At 54.6% G+C, this 14,087-nt stretch overlaps 1 protein-coding gene across 1 annotated transcript in view; it reads right to left on the bottom strand.

The window, feature by feature from the left end:
- Positions 1–14,087, bottom strand: part of LOC140387644 (uncharacterized) — a 152,824-nt gene that overhangs the window by 104,239 nt on the left and 34,498 nt on the right. The window contains exon 5 of the mRNA XM_072470841.1: positions 10,235–10,349. Within this exon, the coding sequence (XP_072326942.1) occupies positions 10,235–10,349 (115 nt within the window). The remainder of the gene's footprint in view (positions 1–10,234; positions 10,350–14,087) is intronic.

The raw sequence follows: 14,087 nt of genomic DNA, 5'->3' as shown, positions 1-14,087 counted from the left end.
AGGCAGCGCCCTGCAAATCCCAATTAACAACCGTGCCAGGCAGCGCCATGCAAAACCCAATTAACAACCGTGCCAGGCAGCGCCCTGCAAAACCCAATTAACAACCGTGCCAGGCAGCACCCTGCAAATCCCAATTAACAACCGTGCCAGGCAGCGCCCTGCAAAACCCAATTAACAACCGTGCCAGGCAGCGCCCTGCAAATCCCAATTAACAACCGTGCCAGGCAGCGCCATGCAAAACCCAATTAACAACCGTGCCAGGCAGCACCCTGCAAATCCGAATTAACAACCGTGCCAGGCAGCGCCCTGCAAAACCAAATTAACAACCGTGCCAGGCAGCGCCCTGCAAATCCCAATTAACAACCGTGCCAGGCAGCGCCATGCAAAACCCAATTAACAACCGTGCCGGGCAGCGCCCTGCAAAACCCAATTAACAACCGTGCCAGGCAGCACCCTGCAAATCCCAATTAACAACCGTGCCAGGCAGCGCCCTGCAAAACCCAATTAACAACCGTGCCAGGCAGCGCCCTGCAAATCCCAATTAACAACAGTGCCAGGCAGCGCCCTGCATAACCCAATTAACAATCGTGCCAGGCAGCACCCTGCAAAACCTATTTAACAATCGTGCCAGGCAGCGCCCTGCAAAACCCAATTAACAACCGTGCCAGGCAGCGCCCTGCAAATCCCAATTAACAACCGTGCCAGGCAGCGCCCTGCAAAACGCAATTAACAACCGTGCCAGGCAGCACCGTGCAAAACCCAATTAACAATCGTTCCAGGCAGCGCCCTGCAAAACCCAATTAACAACCGTGCCAGGCAGCGCCCTGCAAAACCCAATTAACAATCGTTCCAGGCAGCGCCCTGCAAAACCCAATTAACAACCGTGCCAGGCAGCGCCCTGCAAACCCCAATAAACAACCATGCCAGGCAGCTTCCTGCAAAACTCAATTAACAACCGTGCAAGGCAGCGCCCTGCAAAATCCAATTAACAACCGTGCCAGGCAGTGCCCTGCTAAACCCAATTAACAACCATGCCAGGCAGCGCCCTGCAAATCCCAATTAACAACCGTGCCAGGCAGCGCCCTGCAAAACCCAATTAACAACCGTGCCAGGCAGCACCCTGCAAATCCCAGTTAACAACCGTGCCAGGCACAGCCCGGCAAAACCCAATTAACAACCGTGCCAGGCAGCACCCTGCAAAACACAATTACCAACCATGCCAGGCAGCGCCCTGCAAAACCAAATTAACAATCGTGCCAGGCAGCACCCTGCAAATCCCAATTAACAACCGTGCCAGGCAGCGACCTGCAAAACCCAATTAACAACCGTGCCAGGCAGCGCCCTGCAAATCCCGATTAACAACCGTGTCAGGCAGCGCCCTGCAAAACCCAATTAACAACCGTGCCAGGCAGCACACTGCAAAACCAAATTAACAACCGTGCCAGGCAGCGCCCTGCAAAACCCAATTAACAACCGTGCCAGGCAGCGCCGTGCAAATCCCAATTAGCAACCGTGCCAGGCAGCACACTGCAAAACCCAATTAACAACCGTGCCAGGCAGCGCCCTGCAAAACCCAATTAACAACCGTGCCAGGCAGCACCCTGTAAAACCCAATTAACAACCGTGCCAGGCAGCGCCCTGCAAATCCCAATTAACAACCGTGTCAGGCAGCGCCCTGCAAATCCCAATTAGCAACCGTGCCAGGCAGCGCCCTGCAAAACCCAATTAACAACCGTGCCAGGCAGCGCCCTGCAAATCCCAATTAACAACCGTGCCAGGTAGCGCCGTGCAAATCCCAATTAGCAACCGTGCCAGGCAGCACACTGCAAAACCCAATTAACAACCGTGCCAGGCAGCGCCCTGCAAAACCCAATTAACAACCGTGCCAGGCAGCACCCTGTAAAACCCAATTAACAACCGTGCCAGGCAGCACCCTGCAAATCCCAATTAACAACCGTGCCAGGCAGCACCCTGCAAAACCCAATTAACAACCGTGCCAGGCAGCACCCTGCAAATCCCAATTAACAACCGTGCCAGGCAGCGCCCTGCAAAACCCAATTAACAACCATGCCAGGCAGCGCCCTGCAAAACCCAATTAACAACCGTGCCAGGCAGCGCCCTGCAAAACCCAATTAACAACCGTGCCAGGCAGCGCCCTGCAAAATCCAATTAACAACCGTGCCAGGTAGCGCCCTGCAAAACCTAATTAACAACCGTGCCAGGCAGCACCCTGCAAATCCCAATTAACAACCATGCCAGGCAGCGCCCTGCAAATCCCAATTAACAACCGTGCCAGGCAGCGCCCTGCAAAACCCAATTAACAACCGTTCCAGGCAGCGCCCTGTAAAACCCAATTAACAACCGTGCCAGGCAGCGCCCTGCAAAACCCAATTAACAACCATGCCAGGCAGCACCCTGCAAATCCCAATTAACAATCATGCCAGGCAGCGCCCAGCAAAACCGAATTAACAACCGTGCCAGGCAGCGCCCTGCAAAACCCAATTAACAACCATGCCAGGCAGCGCCCTGCAAAACCCAATTAACAATCGTGCCAGGCAGCGCCCTGCAAAACCCAATTAACAACCGTGCCAGGCAGCACGATGCAAACCCCAATAAACAACCGTGCCAGGCAGCGTCCTGCAAAACTCAATTAACAACTGTGCAAGGCAGCGCCCTACAAAATCCAATTAACAACCGTGCCAGGCAGTGCCCTGCAAAACCCAATTAACAACCATGCCAGGCAGCGCCCTGCAAAACCAAATTAACAACCGTGCCAGGCAGCGCCCTGCAAAATCCAATTAACAACCGTGCCAGGCAGTGCCCTGCAAAACCCAATTAACAACCGTGCCAGGCAGCGCCCTGCAAATCCCAATTAACAACCGTGCCAGGCAGCGCCCTGCAAATCCCAATTAACAATTGTGCCAGGCAGTGCCCTGCAAAACCCAATTAACAACCGTGCCAGGCAGTGCCCTGCAAAACCCAATTAACAACCGTGCCAGGCAGCGCCCTGCAAAATCCAATTAACAACCGTGCCAGGCAGCGCCCTGCAAAACCCAATTAACAACCGTGCCAGGCAGCGCCCTGCAAATCCCAATTAACAATTGTGCCAGGCAGTGCCCTGCAAAACCCAATTAACAACCGTGCCAGGCAGTGCCCTGCAAAACCCAATTAACAACCGTGCCAGGCAGCGCCCTGCAAAATCCAATTAACAACCGTGCAAGGCAGCACCCTGCAAAACCAAATTAACAACCATGCCAGGCAGCGCCCTGCAAATCCCAATTAACAACCGTGCCAGGCACCGCCCTGCAAAACCCAATTAACAACCGTGCCAGGCAGCACCCTGCAAAACCCAATTAACAACCATGCCAGGCAGCGCCCTGCAAAACCAAATTAACAATCGTGCCAGGCAGCACCCTGCAAATCCCAATTAACAACCGTGCCAGGCAGCACCCTGCAAATCCCAATTAACAACCGTGCCAGGCAGCACCCTGCAAAACACAATTAACAATCGTGCCAGGCAGCGCCCTGCAAATCCCTATTAACAACCGTGCCAGGCAGCGCCCTGCAAATCCCAATTAACAACCGTGCCAGGCAGCGCCCTGCAAATCCCTATTAACAACCGTGCCAGGCAGCGCCCTGCAAATCCCTATTAACAACCGTGCCAGGCAGTGCCCGGGAAAACCCAATTAACAACCGTGCCAGGCAGCGCCCGGCAAAACCCAATTAACAACCGTGCCAGGCAGCACCCTGCAAATCCCAATTAACAACCGTGCCAGGCAGCACCCTGCAAAACCCAATTAACAACCGTGCCAGGCAGCACCCTGCAAATCCCAATTAACAACCGTGCCAGGCAGCGCCCTGCAAAACCCAATTAACAACCATGCCAGGCAGCGCCCTGCAAAACCCAATTAACAACCGTGCCAGGCAGCGCCCTGCAAAACCCAATTAACAACCGTGCCAGGCAGCGCCCTGCAAAATCCAATTAACAACCGTGCCAGGCAGCGCCCTGCAAAACCAAATTAACAACCGTGCCAGGCAGCACCCTGCAAATCCCAATTAACAACCATGCGAGGCAGCGCCCAGCAAATCCCAATTAACAACCGTGCCAGGCAGCGCCCTGCAAAACCCAATTAACAACCGTTCCAGGCAGCGCCCTGTAAAACCCAATTAACAACCGTGCCAGGCAGCGCCCTGCAAAACCCAATTAACAACCATGCCAGGCAGCACCCTGCAAATCCCAATTAACAATCATGCCAGGCAGCGCCCAGCAAAACCGAATTAACAACCGTGCCAGGCAGCGCCCTGCAAAACCCAATTAACAACCGTGCCAGGCAGCGCCCTGCAAAACCCAATTAACAACCGTGCCAGGCAGCGCCCTGCAAAACCCAATTAACAACCGTGCCAGGCAGCGCCCTGCATAACCCAATTAACAATCGTGCCAGGCAGCGCCCTGCAAAACCCAATTAACAATCGTGCCAGGCAGCGCCCTGCAAAACCCAATTAACAATCGTGCCAGGCAGCGCCCTGCAAAATCCAATTAACAATCGTGCCTGGCAGCGCCCTGCAAAACCCAATTAACAACCGTGCCAGGCAGCGCCCTGCAAAACACAATTAACAACCGTGCCAGGCAGCGCCCTGCAAAACCCAATTAACAACCGTGCCAGGCAGCACCCTGCAAAACCCAATTAACAATCGTGCCAGGCAGCGCCCTGCAAAACTCAATTAACAACCGTGCCAGGCAGCGCCCTGCAAAACCCAATTAACAACCGTGCCAGGCAGCGCCCTGCAAAACCCAATTAACAACCATGCCAGGCAGCGCCCTGCAAAACCCAATTAATAATCGTGCCAGGCAGCGCCCTGCAAAACCAAATTAACAACCGTGCCAGGCAGCACGATGCAAACCCCAATAAACAACCGTGCCAGGCAGCGTCCTGCAAAACTCAATTAACAACTGTGCAAGGCAGCGCCCTACAAAATCCAATTAACAACCGTGCCAGGCAGTGCCCTGCAAAACCCAATTAACAACCATGCCAGGCAGCGCCCTGCAAAACCAAATTAACAACCGTGCCAGGCAGCGCCCTGCAAAATCCAATTAACAACCGTGCCAGGCAGTGCCCTGCAAAACCCAATTAACAACCGTGCCAGGCAGCGCCCTGCAAATCCCAATTAACAACCGTGCCAGGCAGCGCCCTGCAAATCCCAATTAACAATTGTGCCAGGCAGTGCCCTGCAAAACCCAATTAACAACCGTGCCAGGCAGTGCCCTGCAAAACCCAATTAACAACCGTGCCAGGCAGCGCCCTGCAAAATCCAATTAACAACCGTGCCAGGCAGCGCCCTGCAAAACCCAATTAACAACCGTGCCAGGCAGCGCCCTGCAAATCCCAATTAACAATTGTGCCAGGCAGTGCCCTGCAAAACCCAATTAACAACCGTGCCAGGCAGTGCCCTGCAAAACCCAATTAACAACCGTGCCAGGCAGCGCCCTGCAAAATCCAATTAACAACCGTGCAAGGCAGCACCCTGCAAAACCAAATTAACAACCATGCCAGGCAGCGCCCTGCAAATCCCAATTAACAACCGTGCCAGGCACCGCCCTGCAAAACCCAATTAACAACCGTGCCAGGCAGCACCCTGCAAAACCCAATTAACAACCATGCCAGGCAGCGCCCTGCAAAACCAAATTAACAATCGTGCCAGGCAGCACCCTGCAAATCCCAATTAACAACCGTGCCAGGCAGCACCCTGCAAATCCCAATTAACAACCGTGCCAGGCAGCACCCTGCAAAACACAATTAACAATCGTGCCAGGCAGCGCCCTGCAAATCCCTATTAACAACCGTGCCAGGCAGCGCCCTGCAAATCCCAATTAACAACCGTGCCAGGCAGCGCCCTGCAAATTCCTATTAACAACCGTGCCAGGCAGCGCCCTGCAAATCCCTATTAACAACCGTGCCAGGCAGTGCCCGGGAAAACCCAATTAACAACCGTGCCAGGCAGCGCCCGGCAAAACCCAATTAACAACCGTGCCAGGCCGCGCCCTGCAAATCCCAATTAACAACAGTGCCAGGCAGTGCCCTGCAAATCCCAATTAACAAACATGCCAGGCCGCGCCCTGCAAATCCCAATAAACAACAGTGCCATGCAGCGCCCTGCAAATCCCAATTAACAAACATGCCAGGCAGCGCCATGCAAATCCCAATTAACAACCGTGCCAGGCAGTGCCCTGCAAATCCCAATTAACAACCGTGCCATGCAGCGCCCTGCATATCCCTATTAACAACCGTGCCAGGCAGCGCCCTGCAAATCCCAATTAACAACCGTGCCAGGCAGCGCCCTGCAAATCCCTATTAACAACCGTGCCATGCAGCGCCCTGCATATCCCTATTAACAATCGTGCCAGGCAGCGCCCTGCAAATCCCAATTAACAACCGTGCCAGGCAGTGCCCTGCAAATCCCTATTAACAACCGTGCCAGGCAGCGCCCTGCAAATCCCAATTAACAACCGTGCCAGGCAGCGCCCTGCAAAACCCAATTAACAACCGTGCCAGGCAGCGCCCTGCAAATCGCAATTAACAACCGTGCCAGGCAGCACCCTGCAAAACATAAATTAACAACGGTGCCAGGCAGCACCCTGCAAAACATAAATTAACAACCGTGCCAGGCAGCGCCCTGCAAAACCCAATTAACAACCGTGCCAGGCAGCGCCCTGCAAAACCCAATTAACAACCGTTCCAGGCAGCGCCCTGCAAATCCCAATTAACAACCGTGCCAGGCAGTGCCCTGCAAATCCCAATTAACAACCGTGCCATGCAGCGCCCTGCATATCCCTATTAACAACCGTGCCAGGCAGCGCCCTGCAAATCCCAATTAACAACCGTGCCAGGCAGCGACCTGCAAAATCCAATTAACAACCGTGCCAGGCAGCGCTCTGCAAAACCCAATTAACAACCGTGCCAGGCAGCGCCCTGCAAATCCCAATTAACAACTGTGCCAGGCAGCGCCCTGCAAATCCCAATTAACAACCGTGCCAGGCAGCACCCTGCAAATCCCAATTAACAATCGTGCCAGGCAGCGCCCTGCAAAATCCAATTAACAATCGTGCCTGGCAGCGCCCTGCAAAACCCAATTAACAACCGTGCCAGGCAGCGCCCTGCAAAACCCAATTAACAACCGTGCCAGGCAGCGCCCTGCAAAACCCAATTAACAACCGTGCCAGGCAGCGCCCTGCAAAACATAAATTAACAACCGTGCCAGGCAGCGCCCTGCAAAACCAAATTAACAATCGTGCCAGGCAGCGCCCTGCAAATCCCAATTAACAACCGTGCCAGGCAGTGCCCTGCAAATCCCAATTAACAACCGTGCCATGCAGCGCCCTGCATATCCCTATTAACAACCGTGCCAGGCAGCGCCCTGCAAATCCCAATTAACAACCGTGCCAGGCAGCGACCTGCAAAACCCAATTAACAACCGTGCCAGGCAGCGCCCTGCAAAACCCAATTAACAACCGTGCCAGGCAGCGCCCTGCAAATCCCAATTAACAACTGTGCCAGGCAGCGCCCTGCAAATCCCAATTAACAACCGTGCCAGGCAGCACCCTGCAAATCCCAATTAACAACCGTGCCAGGCAGCACCCTGCAAATCCCAATTAACAACCGTGCCAGGCAGCGCCCTGCAAATCCCAATTAACAACCGTGCCAGGCAGCGCCCTGCAAATCCCAATTAACAACCGTGCCAGGCAGCGCCCTGCAAATCCCAATTAACAACCGTGCCAGGCAGCGCCCTGCAAATCCCAATTAACAACCGTGCCAGGCAGCGCCCTGCAAATCCCAATTAACAACCGTGCCAGGCAGCGCCCTGCAAATCCCAATTAACAACCGTGCCAGGCAGCGCCCTGCATAACCCAATTAACAATCGTGCCAGGCAGCACCCTGCAAAACCTAATTAACAATCGTGCCAGGCAGCGCCCTGCAAAACCCAATTAACAATCGTGCCAGGCAGCGCCCTGCAAAATCCAATTAACAATCGTGCCTGGCAGCGCCCTGCAAAACCCAATTAACAACCGTGCCAGGCAGCGCCCTGCAAAACCCAATTAACAACCGTGCCAGGCAGCGCCCTGCAAAACCCAATTAACAATCGTGCCAGGCAGCGCCCTGCAAAACCCAATTAACAACCGTGCCAGGCAGCGCCCTGCAAAACCCAATTAACAACCGTGCCAGGCAGCACGATGCAAACCCCAATAAACAACCGTGCCAGGCAGCGTCCTGCAAAATCCAATTAACAACCGTGCCAGTCAGTGCCCTGCAAAACCCAATTAACAACCGTGCCTGGCAGTGCCCTGCAAAACCCAATTAACAACCATGCCAGGCAGCGCCCTGCAAATCCCAATTAACAACCGTGCCAGGCAGCGCCCTGCAAAACCCAATTAACAACCGTGCCAGGCAGCGCCCTGCAAAACCCAATTAACAACCGTGCCAGGCAGCGCCCTGCAAATCCCCATTAACAACCATGCCAGGCACCGCCCTGCAAAACCCAATTAACAACCGTGCCAGGCAGCACCCTGCAAAACCCAATTAACAACCGTGCCAGGCAGCGCCCTGCAAAACCCCATTAACAACCGTGCCAGGCAGCGCCCTGCAAACCCCAATTAACAACCGTGCCAGGCAGCGCCCTGCAAATCCCAATTAACAACCATGCCAGGCACCGCCCTGCAAAACCCAATTAACAACCGTGCCAGGCAGCACCCTGCAAAACCCAATTAACAACCGTGCCAGGCAGCGCCCTGCAAAACCCAATTAACAACCGTGCCAGGCAGCGCTCTGCAAAACATAAATTAACAACCGTGCCAGGCAGCGCCCTGCAAAACCCAATTAACAATCGTGCCAGGCAGCGCCCTGCAAATCCCAATTAACAACCGTGCCAGGCAGCGCCCTGCAAAACCCAATTAACAACCGTGCCAGGCAGCACCCTGCAAAACCCAATTAACAACCGTGCCAGGCAGTGCCCTGCAAAACCCAATTAACAACCGTGCCAGGCAGCACCCTGCAAAACCCAATTAACAACCGTACCAGTCAGCGCCCTGGAAATCCCTATTAACAACCGTGCCAGGCAGCGCCCTGCAAATCCCATTTAACAACCGTGCCAGGCAGCACCCTGCAAATCCCAATTAACAACCGTGCCAGGCAGTGCCCGGGAAAACCCAATTAACAACCGTGCCAGGCAGCGCCCGGCAAAACCCAATTAACAACCGTGCCAGGCCGCGCCCTGCAAAACCCAATTAACAACCGTGCCAGGCAGCGCCCTGCAAAACCCAATTAACAACCGTGCCAGGCAGTGCCCTGCAAATCCCAATTAACAACAGTGCCAGGCAGCGCCCTGCAAATCCCAATTAACAAACATGCCAGGCCGCGCCCTGCAAAACCCAATTAACAACCGTGCCAGGCAGCGCCCGGCAAAACCCAATTAACAACCGTGCCAGGCCGCGCCCTGCAAAACCCAATTAACAACCGTGCCAGGCAGTGCCCTGCAAATCCCAATTAACAACAGTGCCAGGCAGCGCCCTGCAAATCCCAATTAACAAACATGCCAGGCCGCGCCCTGCAAATCCCAATTAACAACAGTGCCATGCAGCGCCCTGCAAATCCCAATTAACAAACATGCCAGGCAGCGCCATGCAAATCCCAATTAACAACCGTGCCAGGCAGTGCCCTGCAAATCCCAATTAACAACCGTGCCATGCAGCGCCCTGCAAATCCCTATTAACAACCGTGCCAAGCAGCGCCCTGCAAATCCCAATTAACAACCGTGCCAGGCAGCGCCCTGCAAAACCCAATTAACAACCGTGCCAGGCACCGCCCTGCAAAACCCAATAAACAACCGTGCCAGGCAGCGCCCTGCAAAAGCCAATTAACAACCGTGCCAGGCAGCGCCCTGCAAAACCCAATTAACAACCGTGCCAGGCAGCACCCTGCAAATCCCAATTAACAACCGTGCCAGGCACCGCCCTGCAAAACCCAATTAACAACCGTGCCAGGCAGCGCCCTGCAAATCCCAATTAACAACCGTGCCAGGCAGTGCCCGGGAAAACCCAATTAACAATCGTGCCAGGCAGTGCCCGGGAAAACCCAATTAACATCAAGGATGGGAGTCCGAGATGCACTCCAGTCCGAGCTGCACTCTACCCAGACCAGCATGGGGCGGGGTTGGGTGGCAGGGTTGGGGGGGGTTATCTTACCTTCTTTTATGCCCAGATCGGTTCCTGGTGTGAGGCGACAGATATTCCATGACATCACGGAGCTTGCTGGCGAGTTATAAGTTCCAGTGGAGGCTGGGGTATACTCCTTTAACAGCTGGAAAGAGAAGGTTTTGTATCTCAGGAAGGTCTCTGGCATTTATTAACTTAATGCACCACATATATCACTCTGCAATTTTCTATCCATACTATTCAAAAGGTATTGCTGGGCTAGTATCTATCAGGAGGAATGTTTGGGTCAGTGTCCCTCTGACAGTGCAGCACTCCCTCAGTACTGACCCTCTGACAGTGCAGCACTCTCTCAGTACTGACCCTCTGACAGTGCAGCACTCCCTCAGTACTGACCCTCTGACAGTGCGGCACTCCCTCAGTACTGACCCTCTGACAGTGCAGCATTCTCTCAGTACTGACCCTCTGACAGTGCGGCACTCCCTCAGTACTGACCCTCTGACAGTGCAGCACTCCCTCAATACTGACCCTCTGACAGTGCAGCACTCCTTCAGTACTGACCCTCTGACAGTGCGGCACTCCCTCAGTACTGACCCTCTGACAGTGCGGCACTCCCTCAGCACTGACCCTCTGACAGTGCAGCACTCCCTCAGTACTGACCCTCTGACAGTGCAGCACTCCCTCAGCACTGACCCTCTGACAGTGCAGCACTCCCTCAGTACTGACCCTCTGACAGTGCAGCACTCCCTCAGTACTGACCCTCTGACTGTGCAGCACTCCCTCAGGACTGACCCTCTGACGGTGCAGCACTCCCTCAGTACTGACCCTCTGACAGTGCAGCACTCCCTCAGTACTGACCCTCTGACAGTGCAGCACTCCCTCAGTACTGACCCTCTGACAGTGCAGCACTCCCTCAGTACTGACCCTCTGACAGTGCAGCACTCTCTCAGTCCTGACCCTCTGACAGTGCAGCACTCCCTCAGTACTGACCCTCTGACAGTGCAGCACTCCCTCAGTACTGACCACTGACAGTGCGGCTCTCCCTCAGTACTGACCCTCTGACAGTGCAGCACTTCCTCAGTACTGACCCTCTGACAGTGCAGCACTCCCTCAGTACTGACCCTCCGACAGTGCAGCACTCCCTCAGTACTGACCCTCTGACAGTGCAGCACTCCCTCAGTACTGACCTCTGACAGTGCGGCACTCCCTCAGTACTGACCCTCTGAGAGTGCAGCACTTCCTCAGTACTGACCCTCTGACAGTGCAGCACTCCCTCAGTACTGACCCTCTGACAGTGCAGCACTCCCTCATTACTGACCCTCTGACAGTGCAGCACTCTCTCAGTACTGAGCCTCTGACAGTGCAGCACTCCCTCAGTACTGACCTCTGACAGTGCAGCACTCCCTCAGTACTGACCCTCTGACAGTGCAGCACTCCCTCAATACTGACCCTCTGACAGTGCAGCACTCCCTCAGTACTGACCCTCTGACAGTGCAGCACTCCCTCAGTACTGACCCTCTGACAGTGCAGCACTCCCTCAGTACTGACCCTCTGACAGTGCAGCACTCCCTCAGTACTGACCCTCTGACAGTGCATCACTCCCTCAATACTGACCCTCTGACAGTGCAGCACTCCCTCAGTACTCACCCTCTGACAATGCAGCACTCCCTCAATACTGACCCTCTGACAATGCAGCACTCCCTCAGTACTGACCCTCTGACAGTGCAGCACTCCCTCAATACTGACGCTCTGACAGTGCAGCACTCCCTCAGTACTGACTCTCTGACAATGCAGCACTCCCTCAGTACTGACCCTCTGACAGTACAGCACTCCCTCAGTACTGACCCTCTGACAGTGCAGCACTCCCTCAGTATTGCCTCTCTGACAGTGCAGCACTCCCTCAGTACTGACCCTCTGACAGTACAGCACTCCCTCAGTACTGACCCTCTGACAGTGCAGCACTCCCTCAGTACTGACCCTCTGACAGTGCAGCACTCCCTCAGTACTGACCCTCTGACAGTGCAGCACTCCCTCAGTACTGACACTCTGACAGTGCAGCACTCCCTCAGTACTGACCCTCTGACAGTGCGGCACTCCCTCAGTACTGACCCTCTGACAGTGCAGCACTCCCTCAGTACTGACACTCTGACAGTGCAGCACTCCCTCAGTACTGACCCTCTGACAGTGCGGCACTCCCTCAGTACTGACCCTCTGACAGTGCAGCACTCCCTCAGTACTGAACCTCTGACAGTGCGGCACTCCTTCAATACTGACCCTCTGACAGTGCAGCACTCCCTCAGTACTGGCCCCCTGACAGTGCAGCATTCCCTCAGTACTGAACCTCTGACAGTGCGGCACTCCTTCAATACTGACCCTCTGACAGTGCAGCACTCCCTCAGTACTGGCCCCCTGACAGTGCAGCATTCCCTCAGTACTGACCCTCTGTCAGTGCAGCGCTCCCTCAGTACTGACCCTCTGACAGTGCAGCACTCCCTCAGTACTGACCCTCTGACAGTGCGGCACTCCCTCAGTACTGACCCTCTGACAGTGCTGCACTCCCTCAGTACTGACCCTCCAGAACATTTGTAATCGGGGCAGGAGTAAACAATATGGTCCCTACAGCCTGTTCCACAAACATGGCTGATGTTTGGCTACAACTCAACCTCCCCATCCTGATCCCATATCCCATGATTCCCTGAGGGGCCAGAAATCCGTCTGAAATACATTCAATGATGGAGCAGCATAAACCCTCGGGATGGAAAATTCCATTGAGTCAAAAACCTTTGAGCGAAGGAATGTCTCGACATCTCAGTCCTGAACAATTGATCCAGCCAGGCTTCCCTCTGTCAGTGCAGTGCTCAGCACTGGCACCAAGAGCACTGGATTACAGAGCAGTGCTCAGCACTGTCACCAAGAGCACTGGATTACAGAGCAGTGCTCAGCATTGGCACCAATAGTACTGGATTACAGAGCAGTGCTCAGCACTGGCACCAAGAGCACTGGATTACAGAGCAGTGCTCAGCACCTGCACCAAGAGCACTGGATTACAGAGCAGTGCTCAGCACTGTCACCAAGAGCACTGGATTACAGAGCCGTGCTCAACACTGGCACCAAGAGCACTGGATTACAGAGCAGTGCTCAGCACTGGCACTAAGAGCACTGGATTACAGAGCAGCGCTCAGCACTGGCACCAAGAGCACTGGATTACAGTGCAGCGCTCAGCACTGGCACCAAGAGCACTGGATTACAGAGCAGTGCTCAGCACTGGCACCAAGTGCATTGGATTACAGAGCAGTGCTCAGCACTGGCACCAAGAGCACTGGATTACAGAGCAGTGCTCAGCACCGGCACCAAGAGCACTGGATTACAGAGCAGTGCTCAGCACTGGCACCAAGAGCACTGGATTACAGAGCAGTGCTCAGCACGGGCACCAAGAGCACTGGATTACAGAGCAGTGCTCAGCACTGGCACCAAGAGCACTGGATTACAGAGGAGTGCTCAGCACCGGCACCAAGAGCACTGGATTACAGAGCAGTGCTCAGCACTGGCACCAAGAGCACTGTATTACAGAGCAGTGCTCAGCACCGGCACCAAGAGCACTGGATTACAGAGCAGTGCTCAGCACCGGCACCAAGAGCACTGGATTACAGAGCAGTGCTCAGCACTGGCACCAAGAGCACTGGATTACAGAGCAGTGCTCAGCACTGGCACCAAGAGCACTGGATTACAGAGCAGTGCTCAGCACCGGCTCCAAGAGCACTGGATTACAGAGCAGTGCTCAGCACTGGCACCAAGAGCACTGGATTACAGAGCAGTGCTCAGCACCAGCACCAAGAGCACTGGATTACAGAGCAGTGCTCAGCACTGGCACCAAGAGCACTGTATT

The sequence above is a fragment of the Scyliorhinus torazame genome, chromosome 13 (genome assembly GCF_047496885.1).
Source record: "Scyliorhinus torazame isolate Kashiwa2021f chromosome 13, sScyTor2.1, whole genome shotgun sequence".
In the NCBI taxonomy this organism is placed as follows: domain Eukaryota; kingdom Metazoa; phylum Chordata; class Chondrichthyes; order Carcharhiniformes; family Scyliorhinidae; genus Scyliorhinus; species Scyliorhinus torazame.
This window is presented reverse-complemented; position numbering and strand designations above follow the sequence as displayed.